This window comes from Fukomys damarensis, unplaced genomic scaffold, assembly GCF_012274545.1.
Source record: "Fukomys damarensis isolate Sample0158 unplaced genomic scaffold, DMR_v1.0_HiC HiC_scaffold_24, whole genome shotgun sequence".
Taxonomy (NCBI): Eukaryota; Metazoa; Chordata; class Mammalia; order Rodentia; family Bathyergidae; genus Fukomys; species Fukomys damarensis.
Window position 1 is genome coordinate 53,424,339 of NW_022900936.1, and position 24,281 is coordinate 53,448,619.

At 37.5% G+C, this 24,281-nt stretch overlaps 1 protein-coding gene across 1 annotated transcript in view; it reads right to left on the bottom strand.

The window, feature by feature from the left end:
* Window positions 1-1,024: 1,024 nt before the first annotated feature.
* Window positions 1,025-24,281, bottom strand: part of Morc1 (MORC family CW-type zinc finger 1) — a 193,912-nt gene continuing 170,655 nt past the window's right edge. The window contains exons 24-27 of the mRNA XM_010630190.2: window positions 12,608-12,695; window positions 11,013-11,066; window positions 4,420-4,614; window positions 1,025-1,287 (exon numbers count right to left, since the gene is read on the bottom strand). Of these exons, the coding sequence (XP_010628492.1) occupies window positions 1,195-1,287; window positions 4,420-4,614; window positions 11,013-11,066; window positions 12,608-12,695 (430 nt within the window). The 3' untranslated portion in view covers window positions 1,025-1,194. The remainder of the gene's footprint in view (window positions 1,288-4,419; window positions 4,615-11,012; window positions 11,067-12,607; window positions 12,696-24,281) is intronic.

Here is a 24,281-nt window from a genome sequence, read left to right on the forward strand (position 1 = left end):
ACACCAAAACTTATACAATTGCACTGATTATTAAATGTTTTATTGTTTTAGTCCAAGGTTGCAACATTCCAAACAAAAGTTATTAAAGTATAAAACAATCTCTTATATATATAAAATATAAAAATACAGTTCTTATGTATAATATGAATATATATTATGCCTAAGATATTTACTCTTTTACTATAACTAACAAAAATTTTTCATATAAGCTATATTATAATTTTTTTTTTTTTTTTTGGTATCGGGGATTGAACTTGGGACCTTGCCCTTGCTAAGTAGGTGGCAGAACCACTGAGCTAAATCCCTGGCCCCTATATTACAATGTTTTTAAAGGATTTTTCCCTTTCTAAAGGATTTTTGCATTTCCTTTCTTTGCTTTACCTTACCTTGCCTTGCCCTGTGCTTGTGCGCCTGCGCTCTCGCTCTCTCTCTCTCTCTCTCTCTCTCTCTCTGTGTGTGTCTTTACACAGGGTCTCACTATGAGGTCAGGCCTTGAACTTACTATGTAGCCCTGGCCATGTAGTTGTGGCCAGCCTCAATTCCCAGATGCTGGGATTGCAAGTGTGCTGGAATAATAATACCCAGATTCTTACATTTTTTGTTTTATTGAGTATTGGCTATAGTAAAGAAGGGACATACCATTTTTCAACTACATTTCAAAAGGAGGTGATTCTGCAGTTTTTGTATGTTGATTTTGAAAAAAAAAAAACAGTCTACTACAAGTTTTAATTTTTTTTTTTTTTTCGTACTGGGGGTTAAACTCAGGACCTGAGCTTGCAAGACAGCTGGCGGCACCACTGAGCTAAATCCCCAGTCCAAGTTTTTAAAATTATTTAAGTTAAAGCAAAATTTAAACAAGTGACATTTTTCTTAGGGACTCACATGGAAATTAGAAATTATGTTGGAGAGAATAGGCATACTTAGAAGCAGGAAAATAGAATATAATAATTGTAGAAGATAAATAGTTTTAGAATAGTTAGAAAATAAACTTTAAACTTTAGTCTAAAATGTAAAATGTGTTAGAACTAAACTGGCAAATTTTACAGTAAGATGATACAAGGAAAGGTTTTGAAAAGAATCTTCTTCTGATTTTCTTATTAGTGTTTTTTTAAAAAAAGAAAACCTTTTCAAACTTTTAATTTTGAGATGTTCTTTCACTGTTCTCTAAAGGGACAGCACGTTCTGCACCTGGGGTCACTTTAAAGCATCCCGGAAAAGGAGTCTGTCGTCTTCAAGTAAACCTTCCAGATAGGCATCAATCTGCTCCAGGTCGCCGGCCGGGCCACCCTGGAAGACAACAGTAAGGGCCGCATCAGGGAAGGAAGCTGCCAGGTTAACAGCAGTAGCAAAGATGGCCTCCCGACAGTGTTCTCTATGATGCATGTGGCAAAGAAACCCACCCTGTGTTTGAATGATGCTTTTAACCTTTCCAAGAGTTTTCTCACTTAAGCGCATGTTATGTTCATGGGTGGAGAGGAATTTGGATCAGGTTTTCTTTAGTGGGGTTGGTCACTGGCGTTTTCCTTCTTTTCTAAATTACTTGTCATATCACTAAAACCCCCAACTCAGTGTCATCCTTCGCTGTTACAGGCTCTCATCTCCTACTTTAAATATCCACGGTCTTTAGCCTTGAAGGCAAAAACAGAGAAAGCACACAAATGGCCACTTCTGCTGCTCCTCCTCCCAGGGTGTCCTCTTTTCCCTTAATCTCTGGCTCCCCACACTGGTCCATCCCCTTCCCTCTGTCCTTCCTTTTCCCCTCTCCCTACTGGACTAATTCATGTTTCCCTTTCCTGGGCTCCTTGGTCTTTGACATATCAAGGGGACATGTGCTTTCTCTTTATTGATCCAAATCTGTCTCCTTCAGGCCCAATTATGGGGCCAACTGGCTCTCCAAATGGATAGCTGGATGAGAGAATTGTTAGGAAGGACTTTTCAGAAACAGTCCCAGCTTTATTACCGTACCCACAGAACGCAGCACCACCATCCTATTCTCTCTTTTCCTTCTTTGGTTCTAGTAAATGTCTTTCAGTTTTACTTCTACCCTGGACTGGGGTCTTGCTCCTGTTTATGGGTTTCCATGGTGTTGATTCACCTAGATTTCCCAGTGTACTCATCCCGAAGATGTTCTGTGACCCTCTCCGACCCTGGAAGTTCTCATCCTGTTAGATGCAGTCTTATCTTTGGGCTACATTCTCTCCTGGCAGACTGAACCTCCCCCTCGGTCTTCACATTGATTTTATACATAGCTTCTTCATGTGCCGGTCCCACTCTGTGTGCTTTGTGCCCACCTCCTCTCTGTTCTCTACTCTATTCTACTGCAGTTGCTCTGGAGGTCAGGGAAAGTATAAATGGAAGTTTCAAGTAGAAAAAAACATAAATATGTTTGAGTCAGAGCCATTTGAGTACTTCTACACTGATTCTAGGTAAAAACATTTAAGACTGTGGTGTCTAACGCCCTTCACATCCCTACCAAACTTTGTATCAAAAGCAAATTTAGTTAATATAACTGCCCTGGCTATTCTGGGAAATCCAGGGGTATGGCACAGAATCTGGTAATTTTTTAAATTTAGGGAGTCATTATTCCTTCATTTTCCCTAGCCAAACATAGCTTTTCTATAATGAGAACAAATAATTTTTAGAAACCCTCTCAGAAAGTAATATTGGATTTTTATGATATCAAATTTCTTTGATCTCTCCAGTGTTCCTTGTTATTAAGACAACCATCACTGAAAGTCCACCATGTGCCAGGTTACACAGTGGACCTTTTACATACAAACATTTAAACTTTCACATGTAAATTTTTACATGTAAACATCTCAACTTTTAGAAGTCAAAAGAGTCACAGCCATAGGGAAGGGTGAAGGGGGCGAAGGGAGGGCAGGGCTATGGGGAAAAAATAAGAACCAAGACATATCATGTAAAGGCACAAGATCCCAGTGATAAATGTAACCGTATCATTTGCCTTAAATGTACCAATAAACGTAATGGGGGGGATCAGACACAGCCACAAGAGCCAAATGGGGCTCCACACAAATCCCATTTTCACAGCAATAAGGATCCTGAAGAACTGGCTGAAGCATAAATATGACTCCTACGATATGAAAACAGCATTGGTCATCCTTGTCATTTTAATATGGTGGTGTTTTAATTGTTTCGGAGGTCATCAAAGTGGGGAGCTTCTTTTTTTGGCAATATAGCAATATACTCAACTCTCATTTTGCAATGTTCACAGTTAGGACTGAAATGCAGGCAGTTCACGCTCAGCACATTCTATACTGACATACGGCAAATTCCCAGATCCTTCCCTTCATAAGTGAAGCCACCCCTGGTAAATCCTCCAGGCTTTCTAAGGGGACCCAGTCCCTGCATTCTCACCCTGCATGACCTGGGCAGATGCTGTCTCTGCCCCAGAACTCAGGGTCTACACCTGAGGATAAAAGGCCATGTGCTTCCTAACCTCTCTGTTCTGGCTTGGATTTCTTATTTCTGGAACTTACAGAAATACTTTTCCACCTTGGCTAATATATTTTAATTGTTGCCTTATCCAGCATTTCTATGTGCTGTCCTAGAAGACAGGCCTTTCCTTATTTGTTCCATCTATTACAAAAGCTCAGTTTTTTATGTATTAGAATATATTAGCAAAAATGACAGTAATTCATATTTACATGATCTTTCACAACACTGTTAATATTTGTAGGGATTATTTATGAATGAAAATAAAACATCTTGCTTTCTAAAAAAGTTGGAAGATATTCATCACCGAGGAGACACCAAAGGTGTTTTCTACCAAGAGCATAAGCAAAGACTGTAATGTTTAAAGACAGAAAAGAAGAATTTTAAATGTTCTAATACCTTCAAAATTTCATTTATGATTTCAGCATCATTTTATGAATTGTCCAAGGTCAGTATGCAAATGACAAGAGTAGAAGAATATATTCAAGGGTTCTGTTTTGCTTTGGATCATAAATGCCCCCTAAAAAGCTCATGTGGTAGGGGTGGCAGGAGGTGTGACTGCTTCACGGAGGTACTAACCTCATCAAAATGGATTCAACTGCGGATGAGTTCTTAGCCAAGTGGGATGTTAGGGTGTGGGGCTTACCTGGAGGAAGCAGCTCACCAGAGGTGTAACCCGAAAGGATGTGTCTTGTCCATGGACCCTTCCTCTCTGCTTCCTGACTGCCATGAGGTGAGCAGCTTTGCTCAGCCACACCCTCACCCTTTCACTATGATGTTTTTGCCTTTTCACAGACCTGAAAGGAATACAGCCTGCAGGCCATGGACTGAAACCTCTGAAACAAACCAACCTTTCCTCCTTTAGTTTGATTTTCACAGGTATTTTGTTATAGTAACACAAAGCTGATTAACACAGGCTCTTTCTCCAGAGCATATTCTGAGTAATAAAATTTCATCACTCACCAACTGAAGTTTCTGTAACAATGCTGCCAGTTTTAAGCGAAGATTATTCAGTTTATCTTCAGTAAGTTTTCTTTTATGTTCACAATGTACCAGAGAGACTTCATTAAGTATTCCTCTTCTGTCTGCTTCATTGGTAATGGATTGTAGTTTTCTCTTCATATTTTTTTCATATTGGACCATGTAAACATTCTGGATCTGTGGATGTGTTTTAAAAGTGTATCTTTAAAATGTTACTATTTTGGCTAATATCACAAAAATATTCTACATGCCGACTCTGCACATGTGTCTCAAGGGTTAACTCTGTACTGAAGTGTGACAGCCAGTCTGAACTGTTGACGCCTTTAAGGGACTTATTCTCTGAAGGGAAGAAGCAAAATATGCCTCTATAAGGATTATAGAGGCACAAAAAATTAGGCTCAGAGATCTTTTCTTTGGGATGAAGAAGGAATTCTGTGAGGGTTGAATTTATTCTCCCACCAGCAGTACAGAACTATTCAAGACTCAAAGTGGGCAGGTGTCTGTGACCCTCTTTCCACAATATCAGTAACTCACAGGTAATGAGAGATAGCCAAGTACTTGAAGAAACTGTGGTGTTGCTTATGACTCGAGACCACAGAGTCAATAAACACAGAAACTACAGAATGAGGAATGCTACTCCCTCATTCTTTTTTGGGTGCTGTATCCTGGTATACGGAGTGTGAACAGTTACCCATGTGCCCCTTGCAAATTCAAGGGTCTTGGCTGTTTTCCAACCTTGTGTGCTGTGTCTGAGCCCCTCATGAAGAAGAAAGAGGTGACAGAGAGGGCACATGCTTCGATTTTGTTTGTTTGTTTGTTAGGTACTGGGGATCGAACTCTGGTCATTTCACTTGCAAGGCAGGTGGTGGAATCACTGAGCTAAATCCCCGGCCCACAAATGCTTCCATTTTTAAAGTGACATTAATTGCTTGAGTCAACATAAGAAGACCAAGGGATACTCTGAGAGAAGAAATACAGGGAAAATCCCATTTTGATAAATATTTTGATTTTTCTGTAATAAGGCACTTTCTGTGTTCTAATATGATTGGGTTGCAAGAAAATTGTAGGATAAATTGAAATTTACCCTCTAGGCTCATCCTGCTCCCCACTGCCACCTTCCACCACATCCACCCCAGATGTGGTGCGGATCCTCCCCCACACTCTGCCATTTCACTATTGCTGGCACTTATTGCTCTCATGAGTCTCTCTTCTTTTATAAACTCCTTTGAACAAATAACACCATCTCTATCTGTAGGTCTGCTTAATAAATATCCACTAACTACTTCATAAATTTCAAGGTACTAAATTTAATTATTGGTGATACAAAAATATGTAGGGTAGGCTCTGCCCTCAAGAACTTTCTGGTTAATATAATGGGATAGTACAAGTATGCACATATATCTTATTGGACAAAGGGCATTGTGCTCCCAAGTAAGGCTTAGATATTATTAGAGTTAAGAGGAAGGTGAGAAGTTGCTGTTAAAGGGCATTAAAGTCCTCACTTATAACATTTGACCTGGATTTATGTAGCTAATTTACCTTCTGGTTATTTGCATTTTTCATACACTATTAATGCAGTTAGTAATAAATAACAGCAATAATAAAACAACCCTAGACAAATAAAATTAAAGAAAAATATAAAAACACCACTATTTGGAAGGACAGATGTATTTCTCACCGTCCATAAGGAGGAACATGCTATAGACACACTTCAATGGTCCTGAATGCATGCTGAATGAATAAATGAGACAAAATGACATAAACTGTGAGACTCCACCTCTACAGCACTCCTGAAGTGGTAAAATGATGGTGATGAAGGAAAGGCCAGTGGTTGCTGGGAGTCAAAGGTATTAGTGGAGGGCAGGTTGAGTGTGACTGTAAAAAGGTAGTACAAGGGAGAGATGTGTGGTTATAGGAATTCTGCATCTCAGTCTGTACACATGCTAAAACCACACACATACACTTTTACCTATTTTAATTTTTAGGTTTCAGTATTATACTATAATTATGCAAAATTGCAGCATTATGGAGGAGACCGGGTCATGGATACATGGAACCTCTCTGTACTATTTCAGCAATTTCCTATGAATCATACATTGTAGATCTCAAAATAGTATTTCAAAATTAAAAATAAAAAGACAAAAGCTGAAGCAAACCCCAACACTGCTAACAGACTATGACGTGAAGCACATTACATTCAAAGTCATATTCAATCTGTGAAAGTCTAGCCTTTTATAATGAGCAAACTATATTTCCTTCAAAGACTATGATCCAGTCTCCTGGTTTTTTCTGCTTTTCTTAGGCTGAACTCTCCAGGAAGAGTTTGTAAAAGGTAATAACTTTCACAACTTCTGAAGCTGAACTTAAAAGGACATCTAGTTGTATTAACATTTTAATTTAGCTGAGAAGAGAATTTCAACTGGTTGAGAGGCTTTAGTTTTGCCGCTTGGACCCACTGTTACAGAGATATTTATGATGGACCAAAAATGCAATTCCTTCTAAACTCCATTATTCAGAACAGAATTAAGATTTGAAAAAAAGGTTCTTGCAGTGAGATCTTAATTTTCTACCTTGAATTTAGAAAGTTCAAATCCAGCATGTGTGCACCTCCAGAATCCTAACAAGATTGCTTAAAATAAGGAAGACCTATGACATCCACAGATTGTGCACTATGCAAATGGGGATATGCACGCGGATAGGCAGGCACTAGAGCAGAAACAATCAACTTTGATTCATGCACAATAATTAATGTATCCAGAGGTACTGAATGCTGCTAGGATACAAGCACTCTATAATCTAGCTGGGGAGAAAATGAAACACAAGAGCCTATCAGAATACAGGGCGAGAATTTTAACAAGAAGTTTTAAGGTTCTTTCTTTGACCAAGCACTATGAAGGGTGGGAAAGTCTTCAAGGGATTGAGAGTGGGTAACTATTTTGGGGAAATACAGCAGGGAAAGGTTCAGAGGCAAGTCAGCATATGTAGGCTGAAGCAATGTTGGGATGCTCATTTTGGATGGAGCTGATGGCTTGTGAGTGGAAAGAATAAAAGCTGCTGGTTTGGTACAGGTAGTGAAAATCCACTGATGCTGCTACCCTGAAATATCTCTTGCTCTAAGAGAAGTTATGAAAGCTACTCATGGATCAGGGTGAGGTGACTTATACAGAGCCCTCTTTTGTTTTGATGTAGCTCTCTTTATTAAAAGTACACACCCAAAAGCACATGGCATAGATTAGTCCTCTATGTGGAATTCAAAAAATTATATATGAGTTTGTTATTTGTGTACAGGAAGGCTGTAGATTTTTGAGTGTTGACCTTGTATCCAGCTATACTACTGAATTTGGTTATTAAATCTACAAGACTTTTGGTGGAATTTTGGGGGTCTTCTATGTAAAATATCATGTCATCCCCCAAATAAGGATAATTTAACTTCGTTTTTTCCTGTCCTTATTCTTTTTATTTCCTTCTCTTGTCTAATTGCTGTAAATAATGTTTCCAGAAATTTTTTGAATAAGAGTGGTGATAGTGGACATCCTCATCTTGGTCATGATTTTAGAGCGAACACTTTCAGTTTTTGTTCATTTAGTACAATGTTGGCTGTTCTTTTTTGACAGATAGCTTTTATCAGGTTGACATAAAGACCATCTATTCCAATTTTCTGTAGAGTTTTAATCATGGATGGGTGTTAGACTTTGTCAAATGCTTTCTCTGAATCTACTGAGATGATTGTATGATTTTTGTCTTTGGCTCTGGTGATATGGGTTATTACATTTATTGATTTGTGTATGTTGAACCATCTCTGCTTACACCATCCTGAAATTTTTAAAAAAGTGATATGTGTGGTTTTTATAACCATGCACCTAAAACTATCGATCACCCAACTAGTTCATTCTTAGAGAAGTCATGGTTCCATTTGCTCTGTATTTTCCTTTTAACATAAGTTTTTGATCTAGACTAATGACCTTGCTTTGGTTCTTTGAATTCCATTTGCCCTAAATATTAGGCAGATTCTAATCATCTATACTAATACTGCTCACTCTGAATAAACATGGATTGTATTCACTCTGGCCTCCAAGATCCAGAAAGTTCTCTTTATTAGTAATACTGTAAACAGTGAAAAAATTAGAAATATAAATGAAAAGGCATACACAATCTTGGGGAAACTATTTTTGAGCTGCAATTATCACAAATTTCTAACCAAAAGATAAAGACGTGTGGAAAGATCCAGGTCTTGATAATTCTTCAAGCTGACTGTCATAGACTTTCATTTGAGAGGATCAATTCCTGGTGGACACTAAGCAAACCCTCCTACCACAAATAAAGATTTCACCATCAGCATCTCCACCATATGTCGTGATATAATATTAAGGGCTCTAAAAATTTAAGGCAATTCTTCTACACCTGTATGCTGAGAACTTGTAACACACTTATTGCAAGTAACACGTACAAACTCCTTACCAAGTATCAGGTGTTAAAATCTGCATAAGAATAAGGTGGGGTTGGTAGAATGAAGAGAACCTTAGAGCAGGACAAATCTGGGTTGAAATTTCAAATTTGATACTTACTTTCATGATGAAATTAATAAATTATCTTAATGCATCTTCATTTCCTTGTTACTATGCTGGAGACTGGTTATCAAGCTCCCAAAGTTGTGAGAGTTAAATGAGGTAACACACAGAATGGCACTGTTTATTGCCTGGTGCTAATAGTTTTCAATCACAGTTTTACATTGGTTGATTAAAATCATAACAGTGCCAAAATATGGTCAAAACACATTGAAAGTAAACGTTTTTGTGGGGGAATGAACTCAGGCCCTTGCACTTGTGAGGCAGGCGGCAGAACCACTGAGTCAAATCCCTGGCCCAAAAGTAAATTATCTTTTATTCTAGCTAAAATATATTGACAAAAAGTTATCAAACTAACAATGTTTAATCGCCACATTTTCAATAAAACATTCAGAAAATAAATTCACTTTTCGTTTGAGCAGTAATGAGAAGCTAATGATAATCACTATTCCTATTTCTATTTACTTGTCACAGTTCATGAGGCACTCCATGAGGCACTCAGTCAGAAACATAAGAAGGAAACATCAACAAGGCCTGTTAAATTTAGGTACACTTCAAAATTTAAATACTTTTGCTATTCTGTCTTTGTTAAACAGGAGCCTGTTTCAATAATCTTCATTCATGACTTTTGAGAATTCACAATTTTTTCACTTACAAAATGAGAATATTAAAATTAATACCAATGCCTACAAAACAGACAAGTCAAGTAGCACTGCCCATCTCTGTCCCTTGAACGTCTTAAGCACTGCCACTCACCTCCTAGTTTTTATAGTTTGCATGTTAGTGTGATTGTTTTCTACATTGTGGTTGTAAGGATGAGCATGTAGAAGAAAATGCTAATAATGCATGTGCTAGTGATGGAATTGGGGTACACATTTGAGAAAAGACAAGTGTGGATGATATTTAACAGTTCAGTACTAACCCTGGGGCCATAAAGATTCTAGGCTGCGGTAACAACTGGATACCTAGGTGAGGAGTCTGGGAACTTCCATGGTCACCTAGGCTCCAACATTAATCCTGTACAAGAGCTTGGCCATATGCACATCACAGAGAAGTATTCTCCAGTAAAAAATGAGGGAACTGAGCTATGTCTGTAGTAGAACTGAAGTACACCATAGTCTTCCTCTCTCCAGCCATAAAATCTTTTTTAAAATCTAAATAAGGGGGAAGGGAGGAAAGAGACAGAGGATGAAAAGATGAATATAGATGAGTTAGGCACATGTACCAACTCCAGACAAGGAAGTAAATATATGCCCTGCATTCATGAGTGTGTGTGTGTGTGTGTGTGTGTGTGTCCATATATAATAGATACATTTCAAAGTAAGAAATGAACAAAGAACAGTTGTAGTAAAACACACAAAAATGTTAATATCAGAGCATATGGATGATTGAGACTATGGGTGAATTTCTTTAAATTCCTTTCCTAAACTGGGCATGATGGTGCACACCTGTAATCCCAAGCACTAGGAAGGCTGAGGCAGGAGGATAGTTGTGAGTTCGAGACTAGCCTGGGCTACAAAGTGAATTGCAGGTCAGTCTCAATTACATAGTGAGACATTGTCTCAAAAAATAAAAAAAGTTCATTTCCTATACTAGTAATTCCTTTTATAGCTACTTTTATAATAGAAAAATCATAAGCTTAAAATTTGTCTTAAGACAGTAAAAATGCACAGAGATCAAATTGTCTGAAATAATTTAAAATCTTATAATTTGTGCTTTAGTGTTTCAAGTATTCAGTGATTATATTTCTTGAAGACTCAGAATATCCTCTTTATTGTAAAAAATACAGTACTACTGTAAATGTTTCAAATGTTGTTGTGGATAATTTTGTATTTTAAAATTCAAAAAGATGTTGCTTTGTGACATCAGATATTCTACACATTAATCTAAGTTTTTATAAGTAAATGCAAACTTGATTTCCTTTCACACCTAACATTTGGAAATGTGTATTTCTCCTTTGAAACACAAGGTCATTTAGAATATAAATAGCTACATGGAAAGGAAGCTTACCTGGTCGAAACATATTTTCAGCTTTTTGTTTGTCTGCTCTGGGCATTGCTCCAGCTGTTTTCATAAATGATAACAGAACAAGATATTAGTTTTACCGAATGAGCTGTCTATAACAGAGTTATACCATGCAAGTATCTAGTAAAAAACAAGCATCAAATCTTATAACTAGCCAATATTGGTACTCTGGGTCTTTTAAATGTGGGTCCAATTAAATTAATTAAGGAAATTATATTTCATTTCGTTAAAAACATAATTAAGGCAGTTTACACAAATAAATATGGCATGACTGAAATGTGTTGATTAAAAAATCAAATGGAAGGAAAATTAAATTATAAAATAAATATTCAAAATGTGAGATGTAAAAGGCAGTTGGAGTCTGGATTCCTTGGAAGAGATTGGTTGAGAAACAGACTATGAGTTACTGGCATATGGAACAGTACTGAAAGTCAGAGACTACATGAAGTAACCTAGAAATAGCATTTAATAGAGAAAAGAATGGTATGAGAACAAGAGATCAGGTAGGACATTCAGAAATCAAGTAGAGAAAGAGTTTCCATAAAGAAGATGAGAGAGAGAAAAAAAAGAAGATGAGAAAGAGATAAAAAAGAAGATGAGAGAGAGAGGGAGGCAAGAAAATGGGATGCGTGTGCTCATGGAAACAATGCAAAGAAAGTGCTTTAGAGAGTGCTTCTGCGGGCAGCTGAATGGAAGGCCTCTGGGAAGTCAGAAATTAAGCAGCGACTACTATGTCTGTCTTCACAGAGATCACTGTGACCCTGACAGGAATGGTCCTGGTTAAGAAATGAGAGCCACATGGGAAAACAGGAGATGAGAGAGGAAGATAAAGAAGGCAGAAACAGTAAGTTATAAAAGTAAGGTTTTCACCCAGAACCAGAGTGAGGTTAATAATTTGTGTTCTTTTCACTGACAGCTTTTCCATCAGTTCTACCATCAATCCTGAACATGGAGGTGAAGGGGTCCCTGGCACTCCTGCACCGCCGTGGCTCCCCCTCCATCTAAAGCAGCTCCTCTGGTCTCAGACTGTGCACCTTAGCCCTGAGGGCTGAGCCCCATGAGGATTACTTGGTTTTGCTGCAGGAGGACAAACTTGAGGCTTCCCCTTTGCATCCTAAGTGGCTGACTGAGGTTTCTTCCCCGGTCATACATGGCACCATCTCCATAAGGAGGTCTGGGAAATACAAATCTTAATTTTCCCCCTTAATGTTTTAGTGATTCTAGTAAGACTACTGCTCTGGGACCTGTGCAGTCCTCAGCCCAGCTCCTCCTGACAGGTACTGAAGAAAATCTAAGGACGAGAAACTTTTTTTGGTGAAGGAGAGGGAAGGATGTCAGAAAAATGTCCTGTTGGTCTCTGAAACCAACTGTTCTCAGTCTGTAAGCTTTTCTACACTTTATCCCTAGCCACACTGATTCCATGGGCATTTTTCACTGTGAGTCACCCAGTTGGTATAAAGAGCCCCATCTTTATAAACTGTTCTAGGTCCTCTGACCTCCAGCACTTCACAGTATTATTCAGTTAAGATGAAATTCTGGCTAATGTCATTCCCTCAGAGTTCCAGAAAGGGTGAGCTTACCTCAATACTTGCTATCAGTTCTTCCACAGGTGTGCAGTTAAATTCTGATGACATGAGATATTTAGGGGCAAAATACAGAAGGATCTCCCTAGGAATATAAGCACAGCAGAAATAGGAATAACCGGGATAAGGACCATAGCAATTACCCATTAGAATTGGGTTTATTTGCTGGGTATTAAACATCTTGGCAAAGACAAACATTACTTCCTCCCAGATATTTTGTTTTACCACTAATATCAAAGTTTTCTTCTGGAAGCACAGCTGCGGAGAAGGACCTAGCTGTGGTTATTAAAGGACACGAGGAGGGCCATGGGAATGTTCTGAGTGTTGACTGAGTCAAGGTCAATGTCTTGATTGTGATACTGTTACATGTTTCTATCTGATGAACTGCAAGAAACTGAGCAAAGGATATAATTTATTTCTTCATTATTTCTTAAAACCATACACTTTCTTTCAAAATAAAAGTTTACTGAAAGAAGGGAAAAGAAATAACAGGAGAGAGGGGTACTCACTTCAGCAGCACATATACTAAAAAAGGAAAGAGGGATGGAAAAGGAAAAAGGTAAAAAATGACTCTCAATGCCTACCAGTCCATGACCAGCCAGTCCAGGGAAGCTCTGCACCTACTTGAGTGTTCTTTTCTGCAGCGAACTCAGCATTGTGGAAGAAAATAGGCTGGCTACAGGACTGCTGACCCTTCTTCCCAAGAAAGTAAAAAAAAAAATTTTACTTTTCAGAGCAATTATTTTGGTTAGGGCCTTCAGGATTACTCTTAGAAATCGTATATGGATCCTGCTGTTTCCAAACAGTGGCAGCCATTGCTCTGACGAAGGGTGGTAGCACTCCCTATTGTGTTGTGAAGTTTTTCTAGGATTAACCATATAGATGACACATTTTATTAAGTTTCAGCATTGCCAAGACATCAATTATCTGCCTGGCTAGTAGGAAGACAAATGCGGTGAGAATGGACTGAAAATGGACTTCCAGGTATCTGAGATAAGAATAAACCCAGTGACACTGAAAGGAAACTACAAGTTGAGTCCCTAGGTAAAGGGACTATGGGAAATCTTATGATCAGGCCAAACCTTCTGCTTCTCCCAAAACCAGCCTCTCTTCCCACCAGAGTTGAACTTCTGCAGTGTACTGTACATTCTTTTGTGTTTACATTAAAAGCAAACCAGCAATTGCCTAAGAATGTACTCCAAATATATGGAGCTGACATTAGCTGGGGAGAAGGTAGGGAAGAGAAAAAATTCTGGATTTGTTTTGGATTATTCTCAATTAGTCATTTGAACTTCAAAATCTACAATAATCATCACCTAGATTTGGTTTATATTTCTGTAAGTTGAGAGGTGAAAGATGGATAGAAACATAGAAACTATTTTAAAATTAAACACTATTCCATGTAAAGATTTTACTAAAATCACAGCAGCTTTTTCAGTTTTCTTTTTCTTCTGAGCTCATTAATTCCATGACATCCTTGAACCTCTTTCAAACACAGCCATTGCTCTATGTTGCTTTATGGCACCTGACACCATGCCCTCCAGCAAGGAAACCATTACGTTTTACTACAGTGATTCAAACTAGTGCAAAATACAGATGAAGTGATACATGGTGGGTGGAGCAGGAGAACAAAGTACCACAGGTACTGAAAAGAGAGCCTAATTTCCATTTGGGGATCCCTAAAGGAAAGCGGGACCTAGACAAGCCAGGCCATGGGCAACCTGAAGCCAGGCCACCCACACTACGCTGAAGGGAAATATTTCATATAGTAAAATACCTGAGTCCCCTCAGTCAGATCTAATTACCCTTTTCTAAAGTTCTAGAAATGTGTCAACAATTGCTATCTGTGCCGTATTTATACTTTCACGTAATATTTGTGAAAACCCATCTTCTTTATCCAGTCTCCAACTGATGGCCAAATGGGCTGTTTCCAAGGTTTAGCTATTACAAACTGTGCTGCCATAAACATAGGTGCATAGTTTTTCTATAAGATGGAATACTACTCAGCCATAAAGAATGAGAAATTAGATTCATTCCTAGGAAAATGGATACATATTGAGGATATCCTCCTAAGTGAAATTAATAAGTCACATATATTTAAATATGGAATAGTTTCTCTGGTGTGAAAAACTATAATAGTACATAAGATCCTAATTATATAAATGACAATGTGAAATAGGAAGAAAAGGGCTAAAGGTGTAGGGAAAGTGGGAAGGGTAGGGGAAAGGTAGTAAGGGAAAAATATATGAGAAAATGGAAATAAAGTGTTTGTGAATGGGGAGGGGAGGAGGGGGTGAAGGGAGGGCAGGGACAAGGGGAAAAAATGAGAACCAAGACCTGTCATGTAGAGGTACAAGATCCCAGTGATGAATGTAACTGTACTGTATACCTCAAATGTACCAATAAACTCAATGAGGAAAAAAAATATTTGTGAAAATCCTGTGATTGCAGAGATTCCTGTTTTGAACTTCTCTGGTTCCTGACTACTAAGGGCATCTCTCCAGTCAGATCCAGGTGGGTCCCTGTCCCATCCTTCTTCGTCTCCTTCCAGGATTCCCTAGTATTTGGCCTTTTACACTCTTCTAAATAGAGTTGCTGCTAACTAGCTTCTCCCTCAGAGATTCTGTCCCAGAAGATTGACTAGAAAGAAAAACGAATCAGCCACTTGCAATCTACGCGCACGGGCACACACACACACACACACACACACACGCACACACACACACATTTTTCCTGCCAAATTGGTTACTGCCAAAAATAGTTACTGTTAAAAATAACTCTAAGATACCAAAAATCGCATACATAGGATCTGGTTGCAGATGTTTAAGAGCTCCAAAAGTTCCTTCATTTATTGGCTCGAGTCCCTTCTACTGTATTCTTCAATGATGCTTACTTTCATAGTGGAGGGTGCATCTTATTAAACCTTTCTCCTACATCCAACTTTTTTTTTTCTTTTGAGCAGATGTAATAATCCTATAATCCATACAGTGTCCTTCAAGGAGGTAAGCTTGGTGAAATAAACTTTAACAATAAGCCAGTGTTCACTCATTATCATCTCTAGAATCAAATCATAGCTGTGTATTCTGAGGGCCCCTGATCCAAGTGAAAACATTTCATCTAGGAACAGCCTTGCCTCTGAAGCATTTATTTACAATTTTACACCCAGATTTGATAATAAATTCAGGAAATTATCTTTTTAATGTTGTCTCTCAAGACACAAACACCCTAAGGATCTCTTCCAGAGTTACTACTGTTTTTCTAGGACCTTAGCTACAATGCCCATGTCAGTTGAATTTCTGTAGAATCTATATCCATATCTGCACATTTGAATTAGAAACTTTACAGGATTTGTTATGGTTTGGACCTGGAATTTTCCTCTGGCTTGGTCCCCAATGCAACAGTCTTCACAGATGGGCCTCTGAGAAGAGATCAGATCATCAGTGCTCTGATCTCAACAAAAGGTTAATCCACTGATGGGCTCATGATTTCATGGGACATTGGAAGATAACGGAAACTTTAGGAGGGAGGGCATAGCTGGAGGAAAGAGGTCACTGGTGTGTGTCCTTGTGGGCATATTATTGTCCCTGGATCCCTCCTCTTTCTCTCTGCTTTTTGACTGCCGTGGAGTAAGCAGCTCTATATGAAATCAGCACTGTCTCTATAAACATTGGCTACGTTTTGGAAGTTCTAGCAAACAGCCTTTTCCCTCTCACTCAGATGTCATATTCCTGTCTCAATAAGAGTGTTCTCAGTGAAAACACTAGAAAAAAATCTCTAACTTGCAGTCATAGGACTTCACATGTTCTAGACATGGATGGCATGGTAAAGGTTACTAAGAGGCAGCTGATTCTAGCTATTCTTTTAAAGCAATAATGTGGTTCATTAGTTTAGTCTTGCCTAAGGAAAAGAGCAAGTTTTTACCTGTGGTTAACCAAAACTCTCTTCTACAATCCAGGCAGTGAAAGGCTAGGAAGAGATGCAAACGGCATGGCTTCACTTTCTAAAACCAAGAATCCAATAATGGTTTTGATGGACGAAGTTGGCTATGTATTAATTTTTGTGGGTTTTTTTTTTTTTACTGGAACTGGAATCAACCTTAAAAAGAGACTTTTTTAAAAACTTATTTTGGTATTTTTAAAATTTAAAATAAAAATGAGCATCTGTGTTCTTTTATACAGATGAAAAATACAAAGTCTGCTTTATTATGAAGTTCACAAGTACAATAATAAACCAAACAAGGCATTAGAGTTTAAGAGAAAGGACTGTGGGGACAGACAGCCCAGGATTTGAATCCCATATATACCACTGAAAAGTTATATAATACTGGGAAAATTATTAACCTTTACATACCTCAGTTTTTTCACCTGTAAAATGAGGATAATAGAAGTATCTAGTTATAGGATCACTGTACGGTAATAGTCAATTAACATATATAAAGTATTTAGGAGAAAAACTGCAGAAAATATTAATGAGATTATTATTATCATAATTACTATTATTGAAGAAGATGATCTGAAATTTGATACTACTCCAATGTTTAGGACTATGTAGGTGTTAAAATTTCATAGTCTGAATAAATTCATTTCACTTCTCTCTAACATAGTAAAACTAAGTCCTGACCTATTATTTGAGAGTATGTTATCATGGAGCAATACTAATCACACTTTTGCTTTTTCCCTTGCAATTAAATTAAAAGAAAGGAGCTAAAGGTGGAGGGAAGGTGGGATGGGTAGGGGAAGGGTAATAAGGGAAAAGAAAAAAATGTGAGACAATGAAAAGGTGAAAATAAAGTGTTTGTAGATGGGGAGGGGAGGAGGGAGTGAAGGGAGGGCAGGAGTAAGGGGAAAAAAATGAGAATCAAGACTTGTCATGTAGAGGTACAAGATCCCAACAATGAATGTAACTGTACTGTATCCCTAAAATGTACCAATAAACTCAATTAAAGCTGAAAAAAAGAAGATTCTTTGGATATATACTAGTATATGTTGGCTGTAGTATGAAAAAAATCAATGTGTTTCATAAAAGTTATTCTGAGAATTAGATAAACTAGTATACATAAAGCAAAATATAAGACAGGAAAATGCTAAATGGAGCATAATTGGGTAGTAAAAGATAATAAAACTATATTTTAATTTATTCAGTTAATGATAATTAAACAGAGATAGACTGACCCCATCCTAGCAGGGAGAAGGATAAAGTTAGCTCCAAAGCAAGCAACATAGACAGAATAACCAACACATTTTAAAAATCTCTCACTGTTGTATCATGTGACAAGCAAGGTAGATGTGATGAACAACTTCAGGTGTAGAGGACACTGTGCCCTTTGTGTTTTATACAGCCAGCCACAGTCCTCATGTCTTGAGATATCAGAACTCTAGCTAACTTGAGGAGTAAAATGTTAACCAGATATAAAAATAGTACAGGACAAAAATGAACAAACAGAACAAAACAAATGCCTAAAAAAAACCCAAAAAGCAAAAAACAAGAAATTAGTTTTTACTGGTGAAATGTGAAAAATAAATACTACATGTTAACAAAGATAAAAAAGAAATATTGGTAAAATGAGCTCATTCTGCTTAGTAAAAGCCTTGTGTTCTGCTATTTTTTTCCTATGAAATGTTTTTTAGCAAAACTACCACCACAGAAAATTTAATTTAGTACAGAATAGAGTTTATATATTAACACATTTGGCTTTCAGAGTATTCAGTTGATAAGAGTATGATGATTCTAAGCACTAACAAGTCTACCTGTTCATTATGAAAATGTTTTCTGGGGAATTTTAATCAATTCTGTCAATTCCTAATGCCAGAAGGCAAGGCACACTCAGACAAAGATCCCCTTTTTGATCACATATAATTCATTAAAATTAATAGAAGTGTAAAACTTATGGAGAATAAAAATCAGCCAAATGAAAAAAACAAACTACTGAATTGAAAAAGAAAATTTATCCACCTGGAAAAGAAAGTTAAGTAACTATGGATACAACCTCTGAAACAGCACACTTCGACAGGTCTCTCCAGGTCTCACAGTATGGGTGGGTAAGGAAAGAGAGCTGTCTATAGTTGAGAGCAAGGGATTCCAAATTGAGGACCCTAGGCTAAGCCCCAGCCCAGTTCTAAGTAGCTGTATAATTCTCTACATGACTTTCAATGCATTACTTAGTTTCTCTATGCTTCAGTTTCCTCATCCATTAAAGAAAACTTAAAACTACCACAGTTATAAATTTGTAGAAGAAATTATTTCATAAAAGTACACGCTTAAATGTGTAAAATATAACAAAAGTTCAAAAATTATAGCTATTACTATCATCAAGAAAGCCTGGTTTGAGATACTGGGAGCATTGGTGTGGTCCAGACAAGTGAGGCTTCAGGCAGATCCCCGCCAGTGATCTTCCCTGACCCCAGAGGCTCAAGCAAACCTGCCCAGCCAAGGCCTGCCCAGGAAAGAGCTGCACAAGAGCACAAGATTCAGTCAGAGGCCCACACCATAGCATCGGTGAGTGCACACAGATCCCAGGAATAGCGGTGTGGTTCAGACTGGCACTGCTGCAGGCAAATCCCAGCCAGGCATCCCAGAGGCTTGGGCATACCCAGCTAGCCCAGGGTTCACCTAGATAAGAGCTACACAGGTGCACAAGCTTCAGGCAGAGGCTCACCCCTATACTCTCTTTGGCAGACACCAAAGCCAGAAGCCTGTTCAGAAAACAGGAACTGGGGAGCACAGCCTCTAGCCAAAGGCCCTCTCAGACAACAGTTACATAGAGGCCCCAGCAAGAGAAACACCTAGATACCATCCTAAATGTGCTCAGGCCCCAGCCAGAAGCTTGCCCAGACAACAGGTGAGCTCAGGGATCCAGAAGGCCACCATTCTGAACCTAGGAATTGGTGCATTGGTGAACAGCAGAGAAAAGGTGTCTTGGTGGCTTGTTGAGAATTGAAGAGCACTGGGTGAGCAAAAGTCTAAACAAAGGCACAGCAGGCTGCATCTCTTTGAATGAGAAGACACAGAAACAAGTCCCCAAATCAGACTTCCAGATCACCTAAGGCAACCCTAAAGGGAAACAAGATGGAACAATCTGATATTCAATTACCTGGACTCCCTGAACTGACAACAAAAGAGGATCTGAAAAATGAAATCAGAAATAATTTCTCAGATAACAGCAGAGATTGTGCCCATAGTGCCAGACGTGATTAATAAATCCAGAGTGGACACAGATAAAAAATAGAGGAGCTGAGGAAAATGATGGAATCCCAGCAAAGGAAATAAATGGAATCCATAAAACAGATGCAAACAGATTTCCAGGAGATTAAAAACTCCATTGAAAGTTTACACAGCACAATGAGCCAATGTAAAGATGGAATTTCAGATATAGATAATAGGATTGCAGTTAGTGAACAGGAAAATAAATATTTCTTAAAAATAGTAAGGAACCATGAGAAATCAATCCAACAGATGCTAGATGATACAAAGAAGAATAAGACTGATCAGAGTCAATGAAGAAACAGGAGAGACTGCAGATGACATTAAAAAAAAAATACAGTTCACAGATATAATGGTGGGAAAAAAAACTGTTCACAGAAAACTTCCCAAGTAGGGGAAACAATTTCACATACATAATGATAACTTAGAGACATTTGTAGCTAAACAGATGCACATTGAGGCGATACTCTTAAGTGATATAAATAGGACACATGTGTAAATATCAAAGCGTTTCTCTAGTGTGGGAAACTGAAAGTGTAAATAAGGACTAAAAGGTATAATAGATAATGTGAAATAAAGAAAAGGGACAAAGAGGAAAGGGAAACAGGGGGGGTAGTAGAAGGGAATGGAATCAATATGAGAAAATTTAAAAAATGGAAACAAAGTATTTGTAGATTGGGTGGGAGGGGTTGAAGGGAGGGCACTGAAATGGGGAAAAATAAGAATCAAGATTGATTATGTAAAGGTACAAATTTCCAACAAGGAAGGCCATTACATTGTATATATTAAACATACCAATAAAATTAACAAAAACAAACAAAACAAAACAATTTGACATACAAATAAGTGAGGCATATAGGACTCCAGCTAGTCATAATATATATTATACCTACACATAAGCACATAATAGTTAAAATTCCAGAAACTTAACAGAAGAACAAAATTTTACAAGCAGTCAGAGAAAAGAAACAAATCACATACAAAGGAAAGCCCATCAGCATCAGAGCACACTTCTCAACACAAACCCTCAGGGCAAGAAGAGCTTTGGAGTGATGTATTTCAAGCCCTAAAGGAAAACAACCTCCAACCCAGACTTATGTACCCTGCAAAAAAGTATCTTTCAAAAATTGATGGAGAAGTGATATACTTTCATGACAAAGAGCACCTTTGGAACTTCATGAATACCAAACCAACACTCCAAAAAATTTTAAACAATATCCTAGGGAAAAACAATGAAGATCACAACCCCAGGAAGCCCAGCAGAATGAATCCATCTGGCATGACGAGAAATTAAATGCAAAGGGGGAGAATCCAACAAAAAGAAAAAGTCATGAGAAGGATAAGTCAATACCTATCAGTTATAACCATCACTGTTAATGGTATCAATTCACCAATCAAAAGAAATAAATTGATGAAATGGGTCAAGAAGCATAATCCAACAATACGCTGCATACAAGAAACACACAATTCAAAAAGAAACTCATAATCCAAATTGCATAACTGATAATGTGAAATAGGAAGAAAAGAGCCAAACATGTAGGGGAAGTGGAAAGGGTAGGGGAAAGGAAATAAGGGACAAGAAAAAATACGAGAAAAGAAAAAAATGGAAACAAAGTCTTTGTAAATAGGAAAGGGTGGAGTTGTGAAGGGAGGGCAGGAGTATGGGGGAAAAATAAGAACCAAGATCTGTGAAGTAAATGTACAAGATCCCAATGATAAATGTAACTGTACTGCATTCTGAAAAAGTACCAATAAACTCAATAAGATAAAAAAAAACTCTTACACTGAAAGTTAAAGGGTAGAAAACAATATTACATGTGACAAGGAGCCAAAAAAAAAAATGAGTAGCTATCCTCTTTGCAGATCAAGTGGATTTCAAACCAACATTGAGTAAGAGAGACAAAAAAGGACACTACATCCTTATAAAAGGAACAATCCAAGAAGAAGAGATGACAATCATAAATATATATGCAAAAAACCAGTAGTGCACCCAACTATATAAAACAAATGCTAATGGAAATGCAAAATCAAATAAGCACTAACAGAATAGTAGTGGGAGACCTCAATACCCAACTATTACAAATAGATCAACTAGACAGAAAATAAACAATAATGGAATTCAATCAAACTCTTAAACAAATCAACCTAACAAATGTTTACAGAGTGTTCCTCCCCACAAAATCAGAATACACATTCTTCTCAGCTGCACATGGGTCATTCTCCAAAATATGCCACATACTCACTCAAAGAACTTCTGTAAGTAAGTGCAAAGGAAATGAAATGATTTCCTGTATATTATCAGACCATAGCGTGATGAAATTGGAAATCAATAACAAAAGAAACCACAAGAATTTAACAAACACACAGAAATTGAATAACACACTTCTGAATAAACAATGGGTCACAGAGGATATTAAAGAAGAAATCAGATAGTTTCTACAGTTAAGTGACAATAACAATACAACATATTGGAATCTATGGCACACAATGAAAGCAGTTTTATGAGGGAAAGTCATAGCAGTGAAATCACATATTAGGAAAACAGAGTGAGCACAATTAAACAACCTGATGCTGAACCTCAAGTTTCTAGAAAAAGAAGAGCAAGACAAATCCAAAGATCAAAATAGAAATCAGTGCAATGGAGACTAAGAGAATAATACAAAAAAATCAACAAAACCAAGAGTTGGTTCTTTGAAAGAATAAACAAAATTGATGATCCCTTAGCAACCTTGTCAAAAAAAAGGAAAGAAAAGGCACAAATCCATGTAATTAAAAATGAAAAAGGTGAAATTACAATGGACCCAGAAAAAAAAAAGAGTATCATCAATACCTTCTTTGAAATCCTTTATGGCAATAAGATGGAAAAATACAGAAGAAATGGACAGATTCCCAGATTCATAAACATTACCAAAGTTGAATGAAGATGACCAAAAATTCTAAACAACCCAAAATCAATCAGTGCAATTGAAAATGCAATTAAAAACTTGCCAACTATGAAAAGCCCAGGTCCTAATGACTTCACTGCTGAATTCTACAAGACATTTAGAGAGGAACTACTGCCACTCCTGTTTAGACTCTTCAGTGAAATTGAAAGGGAAGCAATATTCACAAAGTTAATCCTGGAAGCAAGCATCACCTTGATTCCCAAAGCAGAGAAAGACCCAACTGAAAAAAGAGAAACATAGGCCAATCTCACTAATGTACATGAATGCAAAAATCCTTTATAAGATGCCAGAAAATAGAATACAGAAAATCATCAAGAAGATCATATACCCTGAACAAGTGGCATTCATCCCAGGGATGCAGGGATGGTTCAACATACACAAATCAATAAATGTAATACACTATATTAATAGAACCAAGGTCAAAAACCATATGATCATCCCAACAGATGCAGAAGAAGCATTAAACAAAATCCAACATGCATTCATGATAAAAACCCTACAGAAAATTGGAATTGATGGTCTATACCTCAATCTGATAAAAGCCATCTATGAAAAACCAACATCCAATATCATAAAAAATGGTCAAAAACTGAAATCCTTCACACTAAAATCAGGAACAAGACAAGGATGTCCACTATCACCAATCTGGTTCAATATAATTTTGGAAACATGAGCCAATGCAATTAGACAAGAGAAAGAAATAAAAGGAATAAAGATAGGAAAAGAAGTCAAATTATATATTTGCAGATGACATGATACTCTGCATAGAAAACCCCAAGAACTCCACCAAAAGTCTCCTAGACTTAATAACCAAATTCAGTAAAGTACCTGGATAAAAGGCCAACATACAAAAATCAATAGCTTTTCTGTACACAAACAACAGACTTACTGAGAGTGAAATGGGGCAATCAATTCCTTTCACAATACCATACTAAAAATTAAAATATCTATGACTCTACCTAACAAAAGAAATAAAAAAAATCTACTCTGAAAACTATAGCACTCTGAAAAAAGAGACTGAAGAGGCTATCAGAAAATGGAAAGACATCCCTTGCTCCCAGGTAGGAAGAATCAACATAGTGAAAATGGCCATACTTACAAAACTGCTATATAGTTTCAGTGCAATCCCAATTGAAATCCACAGTAGCATACTTCACAGACTTAGAAAAAAAAAATCAAAAAACTCTCTTGGAGCAAGAGACCTAGAATACCAAAAACAATTCTAGCAATAAAAAAAGATAAAGGGTATCACAATCCCCCACTTGAAAATATACTACAAAGCTACTTAATAAAAACATCATGGTACTGGTGAAGAAACAGATCTGAGGACCAGCGGAACATATTAGAAGATGCAGAAACAACTCCAGACACACTCAGACACTTCACCTTTGATGAAGGAGACAAATACCCTCATTGAAGGAAAGACAGCCTCTTTCATAAATGGTGTGGAAAAACTGCGTTTCAACTTGCCAAAGATTAAAACTAGACCTATATCTCTCACTGTGCACTAAATTCCAATCAAAATG